This window comes from Euleptes europaea, chromosome 20, assembly GCF_029931775.1.
Source record: "Euleptes europaea isolate rEulEur1 chromosome 20, rEulEur1.hap1, whole genome shotgun sequence".
In the NCBI taxonomy this organism is placed as follows: Eukaryota; Metazoa; Chordata; class Lepidosauria; order Squamata; family Sphaerodactylidae; genus Euleptes; species Euleptes europaea.
This window is the reverse complement of record NC_079331.1, coordinates 1838646-1860467: the sequence shown is the minus strand read 5'-3', so window position 1 is coordinate 1860467 and position 21822 is coordinate 1838646. Positions and strand designations below refer to the sequence as shown.

The 21822-nt window shown below is 46.1% G+C and overlaps 1 protein-coding gene across 1 annotated transcript; it reads right to left on the bottom strand.

Annotated features, from left to right (window-relative positions):
• Nucleotides 1–848: 848 nt before the first annotated feature.
• ICE2 (interactor of little elongation complex ELL subunit 2) lies at nucleotides 849–21538 on the bottom strand. The gene is made up of 16 exons (XM_056865966.1): nucleotides 21480–21538; nucleotides 19488–19592; nucleotides 17337–17592; nucleotides 16437–16556; nucleotides 15471–15605; nucleotides 13897–14019; nucleotides 13251–13410; nucleotides 12191–12196; nucleotides 11820–11995; nucleotides 10770–11673; nucleotides 9940–10103; nucleotides 7063–7192; nucleotides 5870–5954; nucleotides 5012–5062; nucleotides 3147–3405; nucleotides 849–1089 (listed from the first exon to the last, which is right to left on the bottom strand). Exons 1-16 carry the CDS (start codon nucleotides 21506–21508, stop codon nucleotides 877–879), a joined length of 2916 nt encoding a protein of 971 aa, XP_056721944.1. The 5' UTR covers nucleotides 21509–21538; the 3' UTR covers nucleotides 849–876.
• Between the last annotated feature and the right edge of the window lie 284 nt (nucleotides 21539–21822).

The following is a 21822-nucleotide window of genomic DNA, read 5'->3' as shown; positions in this document are numbered from 1 at the left end:
GGGGAGACCTGGGGTGGGCGATTTCCAAGATGTCTCTTCCCCCCATCCATACAGGTTAGATCACGCAGCTCATTCATAAAAGGTTTATACCAAATTGTGCTTTACAATGTCACCTTGTGCCGTTAGGCGGCAGAGCTTGCAAATTGCGTGGTGTACTGGTTAACAGTGGTGGTTTGGAGCAGTGGAGTTTGATCTGGAGAACCGGGTTGGATTCCCCACTCCTCCACATGAGTGGCAGAGGCTAATCTGGTGAACTGTGTTGGTTTCCCCACTCCTCCACATGAAGCTGGGTGACCTTGGGCTAGTCACAGCTCTGTTAGAGCTCTCTCAGCCCCACCTACCTTGCAGGGTGTCTGTTGTGGGGAGGGGAAGGGAAGGGAATTGTAAGCCGGTTTGAGTCTCCCTTAAGTGGTAGAGAAAGTCGGTACATAAAAACCAACTCTTCTTCTTTTTCTTTCAACGTCCTTGGGGTACACTATCGAAGAAAACTACACCACCCAATTGCAAACTGTGGTTTTATAGGCATGCCGCTCTGGATTTTGACCGCAACCTGGAAAAGCGAGTGAGACCAACGGCCAAAACATCCGGGCTCTTAGAAAATGTGGCCACATTTTATTCATTGCATCTTGGCTTGCTAAACAACGGACTGTATATATAGTGAACAGTTTTTTTTTTCAAAGTGTGAGCTTGCCGTAAGTACGAGAGGGTCTAATCTGATTTAGCTCTTAATTCCAGGAAAGCTTTCAGGGTGTTGCAACACCGTCCAAATTCTCTGGATCTGTCCAGCCTCCTCGGGAATTCTCCCCAATGCAACAGTTTCTTCATTTGTAAATAAATTAACCCCTCCCCAGTCCAATCTATGTCCTCCCTGCATGACTAAGCTGGGTCATCTTTGCTCCTCTTTGTCTGCTTCCAAAAGTGCCAGTTTGGCCCTCGGTTTGCCTGCCTGTAGATGTTTCTCATCGTCTTGTTCTGCACAACTCCAGGTCTCTTTCTAAAAGGCTTAGTTGGTGGGCGTTCATTGTTTGTTTCCATGGAAACTTGCTTTCTGCGGTTAGGTGTGTCTGGGCGTGGGTTTGTCCCACTCATCTAGGAGAGAAGAGAACAGGAAAGAAAAGAGGAAACTATTTTCACATTTGAATAAAAGCGCATAAGTTTCTGGTTGACTCTGCCCCAGCATTTGCACAAAAGGTCCTCCTTCCTGCCCTGAAGTGGTTGAGGTCAGAGCAAATTATGTGGCATGAAATGCTGCTAGGAAGCTTCCTTGGGAAAAAAAATCTGCATAAGAAACTCAGGGTTTAATCAGAGATGCCAGATCCAAGCTCAGCTCTTTGGAAGGGCTGTGGCTCAGCAGTAGATCATCTGCTTGGCATGCAGAAGGTCCCAGGTTCAATCCCTGGCATCTCCAGCTAAAAGCATCAGGTGATGTGAAAGACCCCTGCCTGAGATCCTGGAGAGCGGCTGCCAGCCTGAGTAGACAATACTGACCTTGATGGACAGAGGGTCTGAGTCGGTATAAAGAAGATTTATGTATATGGTTGTCAGTGATTTCTAAACCTCAATCAAGGAGGGAAGAAGCATTGGTTGCTCCAGCTGGGTGGCGCAGCTGGGGCCCACGGGAAGGAGTGACAAAGGTGAGGGTGAGATATGTGGTAGCTGCCACCCACCCCCCAAAAAATCAGCCACATGAGGTCCCCACCTTACAGAGCTGGCCCCGCATCTTGCTGACCACCAGTGGAAACAGAAGTCTAGGCTAGACAGACCCGGGCTTGATCCAGCAAAGCCATTCCTATATTATTTTTATTTACTTCATTTATACCCCGCCTTTCTCCCCAAAGTGGCTTGCGGCGTTCTTCTCTCCTCCATTTCATTCTCACAACAACACTGCGAGGAAGGTTAGGCTGAGAGAGTGCGACTGGCCCAAGGTCAGCCAGTGGGTTTCCATGGAAGAGTGGGATTCGAACCTGAATCTCCCAGATCCTAGTCCCAACAATCTAACCAGCACAACACACTGGCTCTCCTTGAACACATGAAGCTGCCTTATACTGAAATCAGACCCTCAGGCCATCAAATTCAGTATTGTCTACTCAGACCGGCAGCGGCTCTCCCGGGTCTCAGACAGGGGTCTTTCACATCACCCATGGGTCAGGAATGACGCGGTGCTTGCACAGGGTACCTTTACCTTTAAGTGTATATAAGCATGTTTGGTGGAAGTGAATCCCACAACTTTGTATTGTGTGAAACAATACACATGAACTCATGAAGCTACCTTCAACTGAATCAGACCCTCGGTCCATCAAAGTCAGCACTGTCTACTCAGACTGGCAGCGGCTCTCCAGGGTCTCAGACAGAGGTCTTTCCCATCACCTACTTGCCTGGTCCCTTTAACTGGAGATGCCACTGGGGATTGAACCTGGGATCTTCTGCATGCCCTCCCTTAACATATTCTTATGTTTAAGAAGTTTAAGTTGGGCTACAATACTACATGAATACATGCGTTACATTGGTGCAAAAGTTAGGGTCGTTGTTGCTGTTTCTTGATATCCCAGGGTAAGAGAAAAACCTCAGGTTCAGTCCTGGACAACTCCCACAAAATTATTTCAGGTCGCATTGGCTCAGAAGGTTCTCTGCCTGGAACTCTAGAAAGCCACGGACAGCCAGCAGAGATAAGACTGGGCTAAAATGAAGCGGCCAACCAGGTGGGTAAGGACTTATTGTATCCAGCAACACGCCCACTTCCCCACTGCTTCAGCAGCAGCTGATAGGGACGAGGACTGTCTGCGCCCCGCAGAGCTGTTTGGCTTTGTTTATTAAAAAAAGAACAAAACCACCCACATGAAATTATACGTGTATATCTTGCACATCAAAATAATGTTTCCCTGAATTAAGAGTAATCATACAGCTCCAGCCAAGGAAGAACATATGGCTCTTACGGTTTTTGTTTGTTTTAAAAACGGAGTTGCATAAAAAATCCGGTTCTTTTGTTGAGTCAGCTTCAGGCAATACTAAAGCACTCTCCTTTCTTTCTTATATAACGAACTGCTGCTTATGCTAGATGAAAAACAAAGCAAGACCCCTCCCAAGGTTTCTAGCCCTCATGTCTGAAAACATGCCGTCTGCTTTGCCCAGCTTCTGATATCGCTCACCTTGTGGTCCTTTTTGGGGTCGGCCGGTCTCGGCGGGAACGTGCAGGGAATTCGCCCTTGAGCGTAGTGATAAGGTAAAGGGACATTGGGATCCAGCGGTACCCACGGGACGGAGAGGGCGGAAGGGACGCCGGGCAGGTCGCGGTGAGCCGCGTGCAAGTTGTACGTCCCCCTCGTCCCTTCCCCAAGGCAGCTCTTATAGATCGTGACAGACGAGTCGCCTGCTGCGTGAGCCAAGAGGTAGGAGCCCTCCTGCAACCTGAAGCAGAAAAAGGCATTGCAGCCGAGTAAAACGCGTCGGAGAGTTGGGCTCTGGAGCACACAAACAGCACAAGCAGGAAGGGAAGAGCAAAGCAACAGCCAGAGACATGAGGAATGGACTTGGTGTGTACAGGAGTTAAAACTCATCCCCTGCATCCACCTGATGGAGAGGAGTTCAGTTTGCCCCCTATGTATTGCCCCCCGTTAACCCTCTGCCCATCAACAGCAGGAGCTGAACGCCTTGACCTGGTAGGCATGAGGCTCCGGAGATTCAGATTCATTTATTAATACGGCAAATGCCCTTAAAAAACATTCCTATCGGTTACAAGGCTCTGGAGAAGGAACGGAGGAGCCTCTGCCATCCACAGAACAGCAGAGCAACCCCAAGTACTCATCTCACACCACTGGGCAGGGGGTCCCTATTCCGGGAAGTTCCCTATTCATCTCCCCATTCTATGCTAGTTCATAGCCCAAGGTTACCCAGAGCTGGCTTCGTGTGTACGAGTGGGGGAAACCAACCCGGTTCACCAATTAGCCTCCGCTGCTCACGTGGAGGGGCGGGGAATCGAACCCGGTTCTCCAGATCAGAGTCCACCGCTCCAAACCACCGCTCTTAACCATTACACCACGCTGGCCAGAGGGCAACTCCAGAGGTTCACAAACTATGGGGCAGCCCCTCAGACTCCTGCCCAAGGCATTAAGGCAGGGTCCCCAATGTGGTACCCATGGGAGTCATGGTACCTGCCGACTCCTTTCCTGGAGCCTACCACGTGTTTTTAGAAAATGGGAAGAGCCAGGTGGGGTTTCTGCCCATCAGGACTTCTGATTGGCTACACGTTTTGTTTTTTTAATTGCTTCAGCAGCAGCCAGCGTGGTGTAGTGGTTAAGAGCAGTGGTTTGGAGCGGTGGACTCTAATCTGGAGAACCGGGTTTGATTCCCCTACCCTCCACATGAGCGGCGGAGGCTAATCTGGTGAACTGGATTTGTTTCCCCACTCTTCCACACGAAGCCAGCTAGGTGACCTTGGGCTAGTTACAGCTCTGTTAGAGCTCTCTCAGCCCCACCTACCTCACAGGGGTATGGAGAAGGGAAGGTGATTGTAAGCCGGTTTGAGTCTCCCTTAAGTGGTAGAGAAAGTCGGCATATAAAAACCAACTTCTTCTTCTTCTGCCACCACAACACAAGTTATTTTCATTGTGTCAGAATCCCAAAGGTGCCCACAGGATGAAAAGGACTGCAGACCCTTGTAGTAAGGGTTTTGACATTCAATGTCAGAATTTTCAATCAGGTGAAGGAACAAAACAGAAGGCAGTTCAAATCACAGGTGCCAACTTCTCCCCAGCTTAGGTCCCGGCCCTCTTGTTGCCTGTCATCTAGACCTGGTTCCTGCTAGCCATGTGCCGATCTATTCCTGCTGGCTCCGATATCCTATGGCTCGCGAGCACCTGCTCCTTTGGAGGCCTGGCTTATGCACCCAGAGCTCTAAATCCACAATGACTTCAGTGGCATTTACAGACTTTATGGGCATGGGAACGTTCAGTCTATTGACTTTATACTCTATACTACTGTGTAAAAGGAACAGACATAACAAAAAAGTCCATACCCTGTCACCTTCTTCAAGATATGTTGAAGGATATTCATCGAATTTGCCGGCCTGCAGATTAACAGAAGATTTACATTTGCTTTGTATGAAGAAAGGTGCCATAGAAGCATTTTTAAGTAAACGTTTTTTTCTGGAAAGAACTGGGACATGCATTTATACACTGAAGCTTAGGGCAATATAATCATTTGCTCCCTAGGGGGGAGAAAACACAAGACGGTTTATGAGTTCGGTCATTTTCCATGTGCCACTGTTTACATACCAAAGAGCTCAGAGCTGCTTCACAAGAGGGTATATCTGGTCAGCTCCCCCCCCAAACACACACACACATTTTCACACTATTTTAAGGGCTCCTGTAACCACATTGCTCCATGTATCCACGACATCACCTGGGAAGCATGAAATGTAGTGTTTGGCAGAGAGAGCGGCAGCTTTTGTTTATAATCAGAGGCAAGTCGCTAGCCCTCATGATCGAGAGACTCTTGGAACTGTTTCAGAGGGAAGCCACGTCGGTCTGCAGGAGAAGAGTTAGATAACAGTCCAGCAGCACCTTACAGACCAACCAAATATTCACGGTATGAGCTTTTGAGAGTCAACACTCCCTCCATCATATACCAAAGGGTGCTTTGACTCTCGAAAGCTCATACCCTGAGTGTATGGTTGGGTCTCCAAGGTGCTACTGGACTCAAATCTAGCTCTCCCACAAGCTGTGTTTAGAACAAAAACCATACTGTCTTCACTGAGGTCGAGATGTTTAAACCTCTGCGGAAGAAAGGTACTGGCTTGTTGAGACATGTTTCTGCACCTGATAAAGAACCGGTGTCCCGTGAAGCTGTTTGCAGTCATGGAAAGCTCACTCACTTAAATGTGCCAAATCTTCTTTTCAGGCCTTCCGCGGACAGTTTTTCAAGCAAAAAGAGTTTCGAAGTGAGGGCGTCGATATGAGCTGGAAGTGGAGCAAAGGGGAGGGGGGAAACCATACAAACACACACTGTCAGAACTTCACTACATTATAAAAACAAGGAAGCTCACAGCAAAGATGGAAGCCAGTTTTCAAGTACTGAAATAGAGCCCACTATTTAGATTAAGGGGGGAAATCATGAAATAACCAAAAACAGTGAATGAGAAGTGGGGAAAGGAAAGTGGTTAATTGTAAAGCCCTGCTGTCTTCAGCACATGCAAAAAGCCCTTACAAAAATAAATAGAAAAAGACACTTCCTACTAGATCAGAACAAGGGCCCATCTGATCCAGTGTTCTGCTCCCAAGACATCAGGCGTCACCCCCAATATAGTCCCATGCAGGGGCTAGATTGTTTCCAGTGCTTATCCTCCCCTAATCATGGCAATCTTGCAATTCTCAATGCAAGTTTTCGGGCCACTACATATCTCTTTCTCTCTCCCTGCCTATGTACAGAGAGATGGAAACATTCCTAGACAGTGACGCTTGTTTCAATGTGATTTTTAGCGATGGATTAAGCCGGCCTCAGAGCTGCGCGGGGCTTCGTTTGCAATTCCACTCGGCCTTTGGACACGGCACGCCTCCCAAACAATGCTGCAACATGCCCCGGTGGGAATGTGCTGTGAATTTAGGTAACCTTTTGATAAATGCTTGACATAGTGCTAAGCGGAAAGCCGAGCAAATGTCAGAAATCAGCCACACTCCTTGGATGGATATGAGCCTGATCAAAAGTCAGCCAGGCAGAAGAGGAAAGGGTATAGGGTCGGATGCCGTTCCACTATAGAACCAATCAGGGGAAATTTCCTGGCACCAGCACTAGCGGAATGGATTTGAGGATCCAATTCTTATTTTTAAAAACCAAACCAAACCTGGAACCATTTGAACAGATCAGTTCCCACACATAACAATACTTTTGTGTTTGCACGGTGCTTTCAAGCGTTCCAAGCACCCCGCATCTGTTACCTTCTTGTAATCCATGCAACAGCCCTCTGAGCCTGCAAGCAGCCTGTTGCGTGAAAATTTTTGCACGTATAAATACATTTTCTATTAATCAAGTTACAGTTAGGCACTGTGAGCTAAACCGAACCGAACTTACCAACCACAAACGAACAGTTGGAATGCAATAAGCTCTCAGTCCACAGCCGACATATTTCACCTTCTGTTAATGCTTCTGCTCCGTAGAAGGCTTGATATTCCAGCTTTGGCAATACGTAAACTGGGTAGTACTACGAAGCAAACGAGAAGAGTTAAAGAACCACTTGTTATTCCTTTCCTTCCTTTCCTTTATCCCTACCACTTGTTATAAAATTATAAAAGATTTGCATCCATGTCTGATGGGCATGGAGGCATTCTGGATTTCTAGCACTGCAATGCTGCCATCTGGAGGAATTCAGGAAAAGACACTTATTCTGATTCCGAGCCGAACGATCAGTGATTAGACCAGTGGTTTGTATACTTTATGCTAACGTTAACAGCGAACTGTATCAATCTTCCGGAGAGTGATAAGCATTTTCCTAGCTGATTCGGCCCCACAAGTTCTTGGACTTCAGACTCCTAAACTGAATCCTGCGATGGAACTTTTAGGGATCTCTTGGGACTGCAAATAAATTACTAAAAACTACTCAAGTTGTCTTTACAAGATCCTCAGTTGTTGTTGTTTTCTTTCCACACTGACCCTCTTCTGTGCAAGTTCTCTGCATGGTTCAGATATATCTATCAGACTGATAGATAAAAGCTTCCATATCTTAGACTGCAACTTATATTCTTCAGAACTTATGTTCTTTAGGAAATTTTTATGCTGTCCTCTCCAGAGTGCAGTGCAAGGTGACTTATAAGTAAAAACGTGTAAACACTGAATATAACTCCTCCTGATGAATTCTGAAACACTTTGGGCTTCAAGTATCATTTTCAGGCCTAAATGTGAATGGTGCAACTCAATGCTGGGGTTGATTCCCTCCCCCCCATCAACAGCAATATTTCCTTAAATGAATAAATACCCTGTTTTTTCACCCCCAACCACCAAGGCTGTGGATTACGTATGCGTTGTATTTGTATTTAAAACATTTCTGTCCCAGCTTTCCACCCAAACAGGGTTCCCAAGGTGGCAAACATCAAAACAGCATTTAAAATATACGCTTTATATAAAATATTTAAACGATTCAATAAAACATACAAGCACACATAACAATGCAACCAGGGTATAGGGCCAATAACAATTATTGGAGGAACACCAAACCAGACAAAAACAAACAAACAAACAAACAAAGTCTTCACTCACTGGTGGAAGACAAGAATAGAGGGAAACTGGCAAATCGCCCCGCGAAGGGGGTTCCAACCACAACCGAGAAGGCCCTTGGCCTGTTTGCTTTTACAATAATCTGATTACGCTTTCAGGAGTTTCCCTCTCGGGTCAGCATGAAGTTATTGCACAGTTGGTGAGTAATGAGGATGTTTTTGTTCTCAGAGCCCAAGATTTAAAGGAGGCCTTAATTATCCTGGGAGGTTCAGTTGTTACGCCAGCGGAATGAACTGACAGCGACAGAAACTGCAATCGCCATGCCGACGTCATGAAGCACCGCTAAGGGCATTCCATTACAACAGCGTTGTTGGGATGCATCCGTGGGGTCGGACCGTGGCACGCAACAAGCCAGGGCCTGACGCAAGCAGACCAGGGGTTCGGGCAGAACGGTAGAAAACTGCAGTTACAAAGATATGAAACCACGCAAAATTCAATTGTCCAATAAATGGCTTTCGCAGTGAAGCAAGCGTGTCTTCATTTCCTTCCCCTGTCAAACGATAGGACTGTTTTAAATTAAGGGAATCTGGGAGCCCAGTCCCTGTTGCTGCAGAACGTATGAAAGAGGAAGGCGGCTCAGTGGAAGAGCCTCTGCTCAGCATGCAGAAGGTGCCAGGTTCAAACCCCGGCATCGCTGACAAAAGGGTCAGGAAGTAGGTGATGTGAAAGACCTCTGCCAGAGAACCCTGGAGAGCTGCTATGGGTCAGAGTAGACAATACTGAACTGGATAGATCAGAGGTCTGACTCAGCAAAAAGTAGCTTTTGGCCAGGGGCTGGGAGGAAGAATCTCTCCTCGACATGCAGAAGGTCTCCGGTTAAAAAAGAAACAGGAAGTAGGTGATGTGAAAGATCTGAGATACTGGGGAGCTGCTGCCAGTCTGAGTAGACAGTACTGACCTCAATAGACCCATGGTCTGATTCGATATAAGGCAGCTGCCTAAGTTCAAGGTGCAGATAACCGTGGCCATTTCTTCAACCATTTCCTGCCACAAGGCATGAAATGTACGTGTGTGGGGAGGGGGGCTTCTTGCCAGCACACAGGTCAGCAACTGGCAGCCCTGGGCCAAATCCAGCCGAATCAGTTGCCGACCAGAAGCAAAAAAAGGTCACTGATGGATCAGCAGCTACAGCTGGGGCTTTGGCCCTCGCTCAATTTGGTCTTCTCAAAATGGTTCCAGGGCAGAATTAGTTGAGGACCCGAGGCACAGAACATAGCCCTACCTTAGGCTGACTACTGACCTATCACTGGAAGGGCATGTGGCTCAGTGGCAGAGCATCTGCTTGGCATGCAGAAAGTCCCAGGTTCAATCCCCGGCACCTCCAGTTAAAGGGACTAGGCGAGTAGGTGATGTGAAAGACCTCTGCCTGAGACCCTGGAGAACCGCTGCCAGTCTGAGTTGACAATACTGAATTTGATGGACCAAGGGTCCAATTCAGTATAAGGCAGCTTCATGTGGAATGGCAGTGGGTCTCCAGGGGCTCGGGCAGAGGCCTTCTCTATCACCCACTCCTGGATTTTGCTTTTTAAGCTGGAGATGCTGGGGATTGAACCTGGGACTTTATGCATGCAAAGCAGAGGCTCTACCACTGAGCCACGGCCCTTCAATGTGAACCAGTTCAAAAAGAAAAAAAATGTACTCCCCTAGAAAGAGAGCCACGCTGAGCCACAAACTTACCCTCTTGTTTTGGATTTTCTTGTTGCGTGGTAGCAGCTTTACCTTCTGTATAGAACAGCGCACCAGCAGTAGCAGGTCATCCAGGCTGAACAGTTTGTAAACCAGGTTGCCCTGCTGAGGAGCTTCATATTCGGAACGATTTTCGACGGCATCCCAAAGAGACACTTTCCAAGAGAGAGAGAGCAAAAAAGGCAGCTATGTCTCCTGTTCCCACATCACTTCCCCCAAAAAAAAAAAAAAATTCTGTCCCCCCCACTTCAACATTTGAAAATGGTGTCTGAATAACTGATAGGTTAGATTCGGATAGAGCCAACATGGTGCAGCGGTTAAGAGTGTCACACTAGGGATGGGGCCGTGGCTCAGTGGTAGAGCATCTGCTTGGCATGCAGAAGGTTCAATCCCTGGCATCTCCAGTTAAAGGGACCAGGCAAGTAGGTGATGGGAAAGACCTCTGCCTGAGACTCTGGAGAGCCGCTGCCGGTCTGAGTAGACAATGCTGACTTTGATGGACCAAGGGTCCGATTCAGTATAAGGCAGCTTCATGTGCTCATGTGATCTGGAAGAACCAGGCTGGAATCCCCAGTGTTGGCCAGTCACACGCTCTCAGCCCAACCCACCTCACAGGGTTGTTGTGAGGATAAAATGGAAAAAAGGAGAATAATGTAAGCCGCTCTGAGTCCCCGTTAAATAAATTTTAAACAATTCAGGGAAGAAACCTTTGATCAGGGTGGCCCAGAAGAGGCTACAGGGAGCTAAGACAAAGATGGAATTTTGCCCTGCTGTGTACCAATTGCCTACTGGCCCAGCCAACACCCTCTCCCCAAACTCACCTTTTTGAAGTCCCTGAAAGTGTGATAACGAGCTCAACTTGGGTAAGGCACCTGTCTCCACAGGGATGCTTTGTCCAGGCTCCAGAGTAGAAGCTACTGAGGCTTCCGACACCAGGCTTGGTGTAGGATTCGAGCAGTTTTCAGAGCTCGCCTCTGCCCGCCCTGGAGAGTTGGAAGGCGTTGCTTCGAGAAGTGCAGTTTGCATTTCCAAGATCTGTCCGACAGGATCAAACCCTTCAGGCAACTTTTGACACGATTTTTCAGAAATGTTTGTTTCCTGGTCCGGATCCTCTAAAGAATCAGCCGCTTTTCCTGGCAGGTCTTGTGTAGAGCAAGGAAGCTGGGGGCCGTCTGCTACCGGGCTTCGGTTAGAAGGGATCGCAGTTGGTTTGATGTGACTGGTATGTTCACATTCTGTGTCAATTACCAAAGATTCCTCGTCAGTGTCGCTCTCGCAAGGCGGAACACTTGGCTTATCACCATTTTTATCTTCTTTGCCAGCGGCTGCTCCCTTGCCACTCAGTCCAGCTGCCACAGATTCAAAACTCGGACACGAAAAGTCTCCTTTACAATCCAGTCCCAAGACAGAACCGGCTGAGGGAGTTTTGTCTAAAATCTGCTCGCTTCTGTTTGCTGAAGCCGGTCGGTCACTGCCTTTGCAGCTTCCTTCACCCATGCTGCCGCTCACCTCTGACAGCAGCCGTTTCTCCATTTTCAAGAGCTCCTCCAACCCAATTTTAGGGACTGTACCTGGTTTTGCAGGCACACTCTGTGGTTTGGGAACATTCAAAGCCTTCGAGGTTGAGCCAAAAGTTTCCAGTTCCGTGACATCAGTGTCAAAATCTAGATCTGCGGGGTCCGATACTTGCAGCTGTCTACCTTGGCAAGACTCAAGAGTGTTCAGCTGTGGGGGAGAGAGAAAGTAACATTTTGGAATAACAGTGAAATACAGTAAATCCACTATTTTTGGTATGCCACAAAGCATCCTCTTTTTTTAAACTAAGGGCATAAAGCTAGGATCTCTTTGAAGTGCGGAACAGGTTTACATACATTCTCAGGGTCTTTGCAAGGCTTGTCCAATAGGGCAGTGTGTGCAAAAACAAAGGTTTGTTTTGTTGTGTGAAAATCTGCCAGAAGTTCATGAAAAAAATGGTTCTTCTCTCTCACGGTCATCTCTTTCTTTGGGAGAGGGGGGTCAATGTAAACCACTCTGACTGGTTCGCTACCTTTAAATAGAAAGAAAGGAGTTTTCAGTTTCCAGTTATTTTTAGATGCAGATTAAGCTGAATTCCCTTTGATTGAACACATGAAGCTGCCTTATACTGAATCAGACCCATGGTCCATCTGGGTCAGTACTATCTGCTCAGACAGGCAGTGGCTCTCCAGGGTCTCAGGTGGAGGTCTTTCATAACCCCTGCCACCTGATCCTTTTAAGCGGAGATGTCGGGGATTGAACCTGGGACAGTTCACATGCCAAGCAGGTGCTCTACCATCGAGCCACAGCCCCTCCTCACAAACATTCTTCAACCCTCCAATCTCCCTCTTGAGCAGGCCAATTCCACTCCCCACCCACTCATTTTCCCTTTCCGGGCATTCAGCTGCAGTTAACCTTCAGCCCCTTCTGAAACACATTCCATACCCATGAAGCTGGTTTTTGAGATTTTGGGGGGAGAAAATAGACAGCAGCAAGGCTACACCTGATGACCAAAAAATCTGTATAGCCAAAATGACAACGTTTTAGATTCAGAACAGCTCAAGGGATGAAGCGCTGGTTCACCTATGTGACCCAGCTGCTTATTTCACATGAACACATGAAGCTGCATTATACTGAATCAGAACCTTGGTCCATCAAAGTCAGTATTGTGTACTCCAGGGTCTCATGTAGAGGTCTTTCCCATCACCTACTTGCCTAGTCCCTTTAACTGGAGATGCCGGGGATTGAACCTGGGACCTTCTGCATGCCAAGCAGAGGCTCTACCACTGAGCCACGGCCCCTCCTTTAAATTATAATCTCATGAACACATGAAGCTGCCTTATACTGAATCAGACCCTGGGTCCATCAAAGTCAGTATTGTCTACTCAGACTGCAAGCGGCTCTCCAAGGTCTCAGGCAGAGACAAGTTGCCTTCTGAATACAGGACTGCACAGGGAAAACCTGTCTGCGGATCGTAGGGAAGTCCCAATGTTATAGAAAACGTGTTCAGATAGCCAGGCTTGCAATCCAGATATTGCCAGCCAGTTAAGATCCCTGTTGCGTAATAATCATTTAGAAATTTAGCATATCCTTTTCCCATATCTGGAACTGGCTATATGTATGAGAACAATATTCACATATGCAAGTGAACCACACCAATAAGCACCAGCTTATCATGCTGTTCCGGTGCAGCTTGACCTGGGTGCTGACCAAACCGTGTAGCTCAGCATTAAAATACATTTCAAAACTGGGGGGGGGGGGGGGGACACTCACACACAAAACTCTACCTGCAACAGAGATGTTTTTCACCGTAACCGGAAGCTCCCACTGTTCCTTGTAGTTCAGACTGTGATTGTTCAGCAAAGTAAATAAGGACTCGGTCGTCAGCACGACCTGAGGACAGTATTTCCCTGCAAGTTTCTCTGCATTTGGGTCTGTGCTAATATCCTTAAAAAAGAGCAGAAAGAGGGGAAAGAACAAGGAATCAGTAAGAATGGAAAACATTATGTTCCGTCGTTAGCTGCGAACTTCGTGACTGGAGCATTTGACTGGGGGTGGGGGAGGATTTCTACAGCAGGAATCTATGACCTCAGCAATGTCATCTGAAAAACTTATATAGTAGCAAGTGATGTACAGTTTGAACCTGAAATAGCATTCTTACAAATGCCCAGTTCTCTGCTGCAACCATTCTTAAACTGTGGTTTGGCAGGGTGAACACATGAAGCTGCCTTCTACTGAATCAGACCTTGGTCCATCTAAGTCGGTATTGTCTACTCAGACCGGCAGCAGCTCTACAGGATCTCAGGCAAAGGTCTTTCACATCACCTACTTGCCTGGTCCCTTTAACTGGAGATGCCGGGGATTGAACCTGGGACCCTTCTGAATGCCAAGCAGATGCTCTACCATGAGCCATGGTGCCAGCTGACTACTCACATGGTGCAGTAGGGAAGCTCTCTGTTCTGGAGTTGCAACAGCCGATTCGTTTTTCAGATTAACGGGTATCTGTATCTGCGCAGGCATGTTTGGAAAGTATAGCTTAATGTTGTTCACCTTTCCCTTGAATGAAAAAAAACACTGCTTTTAGCGTGGCTTACAAACAGGGAATTTAAGGACGTGTCTCTTTAAAGGCTGAACACTTCACCAGTGAACCCGCCCATCCACTGTTATCTTCTGGGGAGGCCTTTCTTGTCACAGCCCTGCCTTCTTAAGTGAGTTTTGCACGGTCTGATATGAAGGCTTTCTCAGTGGTGGGGGTCACATCTATGGAATCTCCCACCACTACCTGAAATTCACCTCTTGCCTGCTGTCTGCATTCAGATCTTACTGCCTTACCTTTAATTAAGTTACTATGTTTTGGGCATGACCTCATTTCCTTTAAGGCCGCTCAGTTCTTTTTCATCTATTTATGGCTTCGGCTTAGCTTTTTAACATATATATAGTTTAACAATTCTGGCTTTAACAATCTGTGGATCTTAATTCTAACGCAGTTTGTGTTGTCATTTTTATACTCTTGGAAGTCACAGTGAAGGCTAGGAAAAGAGGAATATAAACATTTTAAAGAAATGAGCATCAGCAATCAGGGCTGGCATCAGAGGTCAATGCCAACGCCTTTGCGGGCTTCCAAAGGCTACCTGTCCCACTGCACTGGGAGAGTCAAAAGCAGTTACGAGCTGCCCATCACACTGCTCAAAAGAACTGCCACGATGGGCCAAACCGAGCGCCCGCTTAGCTCAGCAGTCCGCCTACCAACGAGGCCAGCCAAATTATTCCTAATTAATTTAAGTGTGCCTCATTCCAAAGAAGAGCACAGGGATTTTTGGAAGAGCAAGAGAGCACAAGCAACCTCCCACTTTAAATACCCAAAGGGCTGTCACACGGAAAAGGGCAAAGATTTGTTCACTGCTGCTCCAGGGGACAAGACTACATCTAATGGGCTTCAATGACAGGAGAGGCGAGTTTAGCTGAAGAGTGGGAGGAAAGTCATAATGGGGAGGGGGTTCTCCGTTACTGAAGGTCTTCAACCACAGATGAGTTCGCTTATGACGGCAAGAAGGGGCCTACTTGAAGTGTAACCATGACTGGAGACAGCATGTGGTGTAGTGGTTAAGCATGGTGTAGTCGTTAAGAGTGGTGGTTTAGAGTGGTGGACTCTGATCTGGAGAACTGGGTTTGATTCCCCACTCCTCCACATGAACGGCGGACGATGAACTGGATTTGTTTCCCCACTCCTACACACGAAGCCAGCTGGGTGACCTTGGGCAAGTCACAGCTCTGTTAGAGCTCTCTCAGCCCCACCCACCTCACAGGGCGTCTGTTGTGGGGAGGGGAAGGTGATTGTAAGCTGGTTTGAGTCTCCCTTAAGTGGTAGAGAAAGTCGGCTTATAAAAACCAACTCTTCTTCTTCTTCTAACCAGAATGGACATTATGGTCACAGGACACCACGGCCCGAAGAAAGCCCCAGATAATTCTGCATCCCTTCACCCATTACCCTATCAAGCATACCATACCAGAGCAAGAAGGCTAGCTTCCAGTTTTAAGGTCAATTCTGTCCTAAACTTTCCTCCCATGATGCTCGTAACTTCATGTAGGGTATAACATTCAGGATATTTTTTCACAAAGCCAATGCAAGAGCTTAAAAATCGCTGGGGGGAAATAACACACAAAAAAGGTGTAAAGCAGTGTAATTAACAACAGAGGAACTAGTTACATATTATACTGACGTAAAACGCTTCATAGTATACTGCTGTGAAATTCAGTCCTGAAATAGAAAGTATAAGCGGGTGAGAGGAAATCCCATTCCTCTCCCCTTCCACTCCTCACTCTTCGCTTCCAATAAAATATCTTCCTGTGCTCCAAGTCCATGAACCAAACTGCTCTACAATTGATAAAGAAACCATGAACCAAACTGCTCTACAATTGATAAAGAACCCAAAATGGTACCCAAATTCAGAACAGTGCATGCATTTTTTAATGTGTGTACCCAGAGATGTTCATAAGTTTAGTTTAGTTTATTGTTGTTACGGTGGTAGACCAGCACAGATGCTCATAAAGTTTTTTCTTTTGTTTTTGTTTGTTTGTTTGGCAGGGGGTCCTCCAAACGAGGTGGATCCATGACTAGATTTTCTGCAAACCTGAGGTTTCCCCAGATTTGCAAAACCCTCACCAGTAACTATGGCTGGTCCTGCTATGCTAGTTTCGCTGTTCACATAGGCGCCGGAATATCAGAATTAAATATAGTGATTTCATTTAATTTTCCAAACCGTTTCATAAAAGCCAAGTTTGATTTTTATGCGTCGATTACTCCCCACTCCTTCTTTTACCACATTAGCCACATGCAAGAGCACATAATGATGACCTACCCAGCTACTGCCCTGACTGTTTTTTGTTTTGTTTTCTTACACACAAGGGTTAAATGTATAAGCCATGTTTACTAAACAGAAAAAGGAACCAAACAGATCCTTTACACTAGTTACCTTGGAGTAAAGTAACGCCTTTTCAGAGATGGAATCATAATCTTTAGCGCACGTCCGAGCAGCATTCTGAGCAAACTTCAGAAACTCCGCGACCTCTTTGCTCACAAATTCTTTCATTTGCTAAACAAAAGACATGCCCGCACTAAATCAAATAGTTCCGTTTTCATTATGTCTCGCTGTTGCTTTAATAACTATTACCCGTACATTGAATGTGTTCACACTTATGTTCACGCTGGTATTTAAACCCAACATGCAGAACTATGTTCTGAACAACTACGTCAAAATTGTTTTAACTTTTAAAAGAATCAAACAGAAAGTTGTCACAACTGGAGGTAAACCACGGCATAGCACTTCACTCTGAGAGTCACAATTCACACACCCAAGTGGTCAGCAGCTGCCACCCCAGCACAAGGATCTTCACTGTGTGACTGAAGGTGGCGTGTCCACCACCCTGTGTCAGAATTCCAAAGGTGCTTGCAGGCTCAAAAACCTGGGGACCCCGGCTGGACAGGATTCAGCCATAGCATTGCCATATGCATATGAGGATTTTCTAACAGAGTGGTTCCTCAGTGGAACAGGCTTCCTCGGCAGGTGGTGAGCTCTCCTTCCCTGGAGGTTTTCAAGCAGAAGCTAGATGGCCATCTGTCAGCAATGCTGATTCTATGACCTTAGGCAGATGGTGAGAGGGAGGGCACCTTGGCCATCTTCTGGGCATGGAGTAGGGGTCACTGGGTGTGTGTGGGGGGGAGGTAGTTGTGAATTTCCTGCATTGTGCAGGGTGTTGGACTAGATGACCCTGGTGGTCCCTTCCAACTCTATGATTCTATGATTTGGCTACTTGTTCATCTTATCTGCAAACGGCATCACTATTTAGCGGACAAGGAAAAACTCGGCACTTACAAGGTACTGTGAATAATCACTTTGTTCTGACACATCTGTCAGGCTGGGCTCTGCATTTAAGTAGGTAGACAACAGATATAAGTATCTCCTCTGTTCTCTCTCTGTCAAACTAGAAACGTAAGGGTAGGCAGCTCTGGGCTCTTGGAAAGGTGCAGAATCCGCTGAAGACTTAACTCCTCCTTGAGCTGATTCCTGTCCACCAGAAGCGCTATTTTCTTGTCCAGGTTTTGATGGGTCTGTATTGCCTTCTGCATTTCTAAAGTAAATGACAAATATTCAGTTTTTACGCATGAAAGCGGAGATTCTCATTCAACAGTGGCATAAATGTATGATATGTAATTTTATCATGTGCTTGTTATTCTGAGGGGAGGGGGGGGAAAGGGTATCATAACGAGCCCAGCCAAGTCTCATGTTTAAAAAGACCTTTGGCAGAGAACATTAAAATTAATCACTTTTTGGCTTGTTACTCTGAACAAGCATTACCAACCCAACAACTTATTTAGTACAGTTGGACAGCTAATCACCAACCAAACAAAACAAAAAGCCTGGCTTTTGAAATCTTCTCCTGATGTACATTCACATCTTTGGGAAGCAAGACAACGGCCTGGATTTAAAGGGCAACATCAGCCTGAGCTAGAACCAACACAATTTTTTGGCTATTTTCCTTCGAGCAGCCAAGATCTCCTCCCCCTTCCTCAAAACGCTGCATCAACTGCTTGCAAAACTGCTCTCCCGTCTCACAAGCAGCTTGCCACATGGCACGTGGGGCTGTTCAACAAAAACAAACCCCCCCCTCGTCCTTCACTACTCTGGCTCTTAGCCAGAGTATTTTCTTGGAACGCTACTCTGCAGTCAGAAGTCCTCTGACGCCGCTAGCAATTACAGGGTTGGCATTAAAAAAAAACTACCCCAACACGATATAGCTTACTTAGCTCTTAATTATTTTAGCATAAGCATGCTTAGTAATAAGCGCATTTTAGATTAACTAAATCGAGTGTTAACTGCTGATCTGGTTAAAAAAAAAGCACCTTGATTTACACACCAGGAAACCGTCTCAACAGTATCATGTCTACAGCTCTTAATAATACCACACAGCTGTCTCTCAGAATATGAGAACACGTCCATCCTCATGGCACGAACTGGCAAATTTAATTAAGCTGCTACACCAACAAGATGCTGACTCAGATGTGCTCGATGTGGGCATGTCAAGCGGTTCTAGCAGCTTAAATTAGCGGCATTTTGACACGGGCTGGGATGGCAGCCCATCAGGATTGCTTCGCTGCACGCCGCTGTCACAGCTTTCAGCAGAGCGCGAGCCAAAATAATAGTGCGGGCCCCTTTTCTGCTTGCATCGGCTGCCTGGTTCTTTATTTAAACTGACCCCTCGAGTTGGCAGCCTGCCCCCTTCGCCAGATCGCAGCTTTTATTGGGAGAGAGCAGACAGAGCACCTCTGGTGCAGATCTGAATGTTCTTAAGAATTTTATTTTGCAAGATGCACCTGCCCCCTCTCCACATCCTTAGCGCTGCCTCCTTGCCGTATGAGAGCCCTTCTGCTCCCACATTAATGGGCTACAGCGTTGGTAATTAAAACTCCTGAAATGAGGTAGTCCTCAAAGTTTCAGTGATGGCCTTGCAAAGATGGTTAAGACTAGAGATTTTAAAATTTTGGAATTTTGATTAATACTTGGCCTCATGTGTAGGGTTGCCAGGTCCCTCTTCACCACCGGCGGGAGGTATTTGGGGCGGAGCCTGAGGAGGGCAGGTTTGGGGAGGGACTTCAATGCCATAGAGTCCAATGGCCAAAGCGGCCATTTTTTTCCACGGGAACTGATCTCTATCGGCTGGCGATCAGCTGTAACAGCAGGAGATCTCCAGCTATTACCTGGAAATTGGCAACCCTACTCATGTGGCTTGCCACCACAGATGATCCAAATCAGTACTCTCACAAAACAAATGATTGCATGGGGCCAGCTTAAGAATGCAACCCTTATTCTTATTTGGAAGCCAGTCCTAAAGAACTCAGTGAGACTGACTCACAAGCAAAAAAAAATAAGTAACAGTAACCTGCCTGTCTCCTTGCCCATAAACAGTACAAATTAGAGATAATTTATTTGCTTTTGAAAATTAGGAAAGTAGTGTATAATCAGTACCTTTTGGATAACAACAGTAGCTCAGAGAGGGTTGGAGCCAGTGAATATTTTTCATAAAGATCATGCGAGAAATATACTTCCTGTCCGTTCTTGGGTGGCGTATCCCTGTTTTATTGTGTAACAAGACATAACAACACACGTTTGTGTAATAAGCACAATGAAAGGAACCAGAGATTGACGAGTTACAAGTTTCCTTTAGCATCAAAATGATGTTTGTAAAAAAGTAATTAATCAGAATAATAAAATAAATAAGTAAACACAGAAAGCACAACCAGTTAACGGTTAGGCAGTCAAGCCTCGTTTTATTGATGTGCGTAGCCATTCTGAGCCTGGCCTTGGCCAGGAAAGAGACAGGGGTTTAAATCTAATAAAATAATAATAACATTTGCAATTATTTCCAGACAGCTCACTGCACAGACCTGGACCAGTCGTTATCTTCCAATGAGCCTCCCTCACATAGTTGTTGTGAGTACACCTTAAAAGTGTACGATATTCTCAATTCTACAAGGTACCATTTTTTGGAAAAGGTTCCTTGGTCTAAACTCAGCTGATTTCCCAACCTCATGACCTCCCTCGCTGCAAGGCACTGTTCTTTGTAAACTGAAGGCTGCACTGACTTATGTGCAGATAAATTCTGCCGATAATAATCTTTTCCCATCAGACAGGAGACCACTTCAAGAAAGCATGCAGATGACAACAGGAATTCCAGACAGAAGAAAAAGTTTAAAAAGAAGGGTTATGAAAGCCGGAAGAATACCAATTTGACTCTTAATAAGGGAAAGGGGGGGTAAAGGAAAAATGATATCAACTTAATTTTTTACTTAAGGGTATATAAAGTATTTTAAGATCTATTCCATTTTTTATGACAGAGATGAGTGACTGGAGAAAATTATGTTAATGAGTTTTGTTACGTCTCTGTTTTTATTTTTTAAATGATTTTCTTCTTTTTTTTTCTCTTTATTATTAATACCATATTATTAAATAAGGGGAAAGTATAACATTAAAATAATGACTTATAAGGATTATAAAATATTAATACAAAGGAGACACCAGATGTTTGTATGGAGGGAGGAAGTCGGTGGGGAAGTCAACTATAATTAATCATATTTAATACTGAAGACATGCACCTAATTTTCTTTCATTTTTTATCGATTCAAAGATTGGTATATAGGATGTATTGTCAAATGAGATGTATAGTAATTATTGAAAAATTATATATGTGTGTGTGTGTGTGTATATGTATGTATGTGTATATATATATATAAAATATCATATTATATATATGTGTGTGTGTGTATACATACATACATACATATATATATATATATACACACATACGTATGTATGTATATGTATATATATAATATCATATATATATATATATATATATATATATATATATATATATATATATATATATATATATATATATATATATATATATAAAAATAATCTTTCCCCCCTAATTATTACAAACAGATGAGCTGTCTCTTGCAGCAAAATAAAACAGGAGCACCTTGAAGCCAGTCTCTCTCTCTCTGCCTAGCCTACCTCGCAGGGCTGTTGTGAGGATAAAATAGGGACCCATGTAGGAGGAGGAAAAGGCTTGCTAAAAGTACAGGAGGAGGGAGCAGAAATGAATTAAGTGAAGAATTCTAACTATTTCTGTCAGAAGGGGTTAAGATTACCCATAATCTCCCCCACCCCTACCCCACTTCTCAGGTGGGGTGCTAATGAAAACCTACTGAGCCCCTGCCATGCTGCTGGAAATGCACCCTTAGAAACGCTCTCTGCATGGGTTCCACGTTTTTCTTCACAACAGCCCTAGGAGGTAGGCACAGTGGGGGATTCGAACCCAGGATTCGCCACGTCACGCGTCAGGGGGCTGAACTCCAGCGTCCGAAAGAGGCTGTCGGGGCGGGGAGGAGGCTGAGCCCCTCTCCTGTAATACGGAGCTAGAGGTTCAAAACCAACCCCGCGGGATCAACTCACCCGCTCAGCGCTTTCCCACCCGCCGCCATCTTGCGGCCTTCCTCGCTCCACCGCCCGGCTCGGCGTGGAAAGGACGCCTTCCCTTTCCCCCTCCCCGCTCGCGTCGTCTAGCGCGTGACTGTCGCCGAGTAACTGTCATCCTCTGCCCACGCCGGCCAATCAGGCCCCGGAATCACCGCAAGGGGCCGCCGCCCCTGCGCGAGGTAGCCAATCAGCTGGCGGAAACGGGAGGCACCGAGTGAAGCGAGGGAGGGCGGCATCTTGCGTGAGGGCAAAGCGTCGCCGTCGTTCCCCTCCCTCCCTCCGCTTTTAGGCGGGAAAAATCAAACGCCTCAGGGGGTTC

Bases quoted from the DNA above. Each gene is read 5' to 3' on its own strand.
- ICE2 (XM_056865966.1), bottom strand. From the start codon at position 21,508: ATGGCGGCGGGTGGGAAAGCGCTGAGCGG. The intron at 13,411-13,896 runs GTGAGTAGTCAG...CTCTTTTTTAAG, and splicing joins GAGCTTCCCTACTGCACCAT to GATATTAGCACAGACCCAAA. The intron at 1,090-3,146 runs GTGAGCGATATC...CTTCTCTCCTAG, and splicing joins ACCCCAAAAAGGACCACAAG to ATGAGTGGGACAAACCCACG.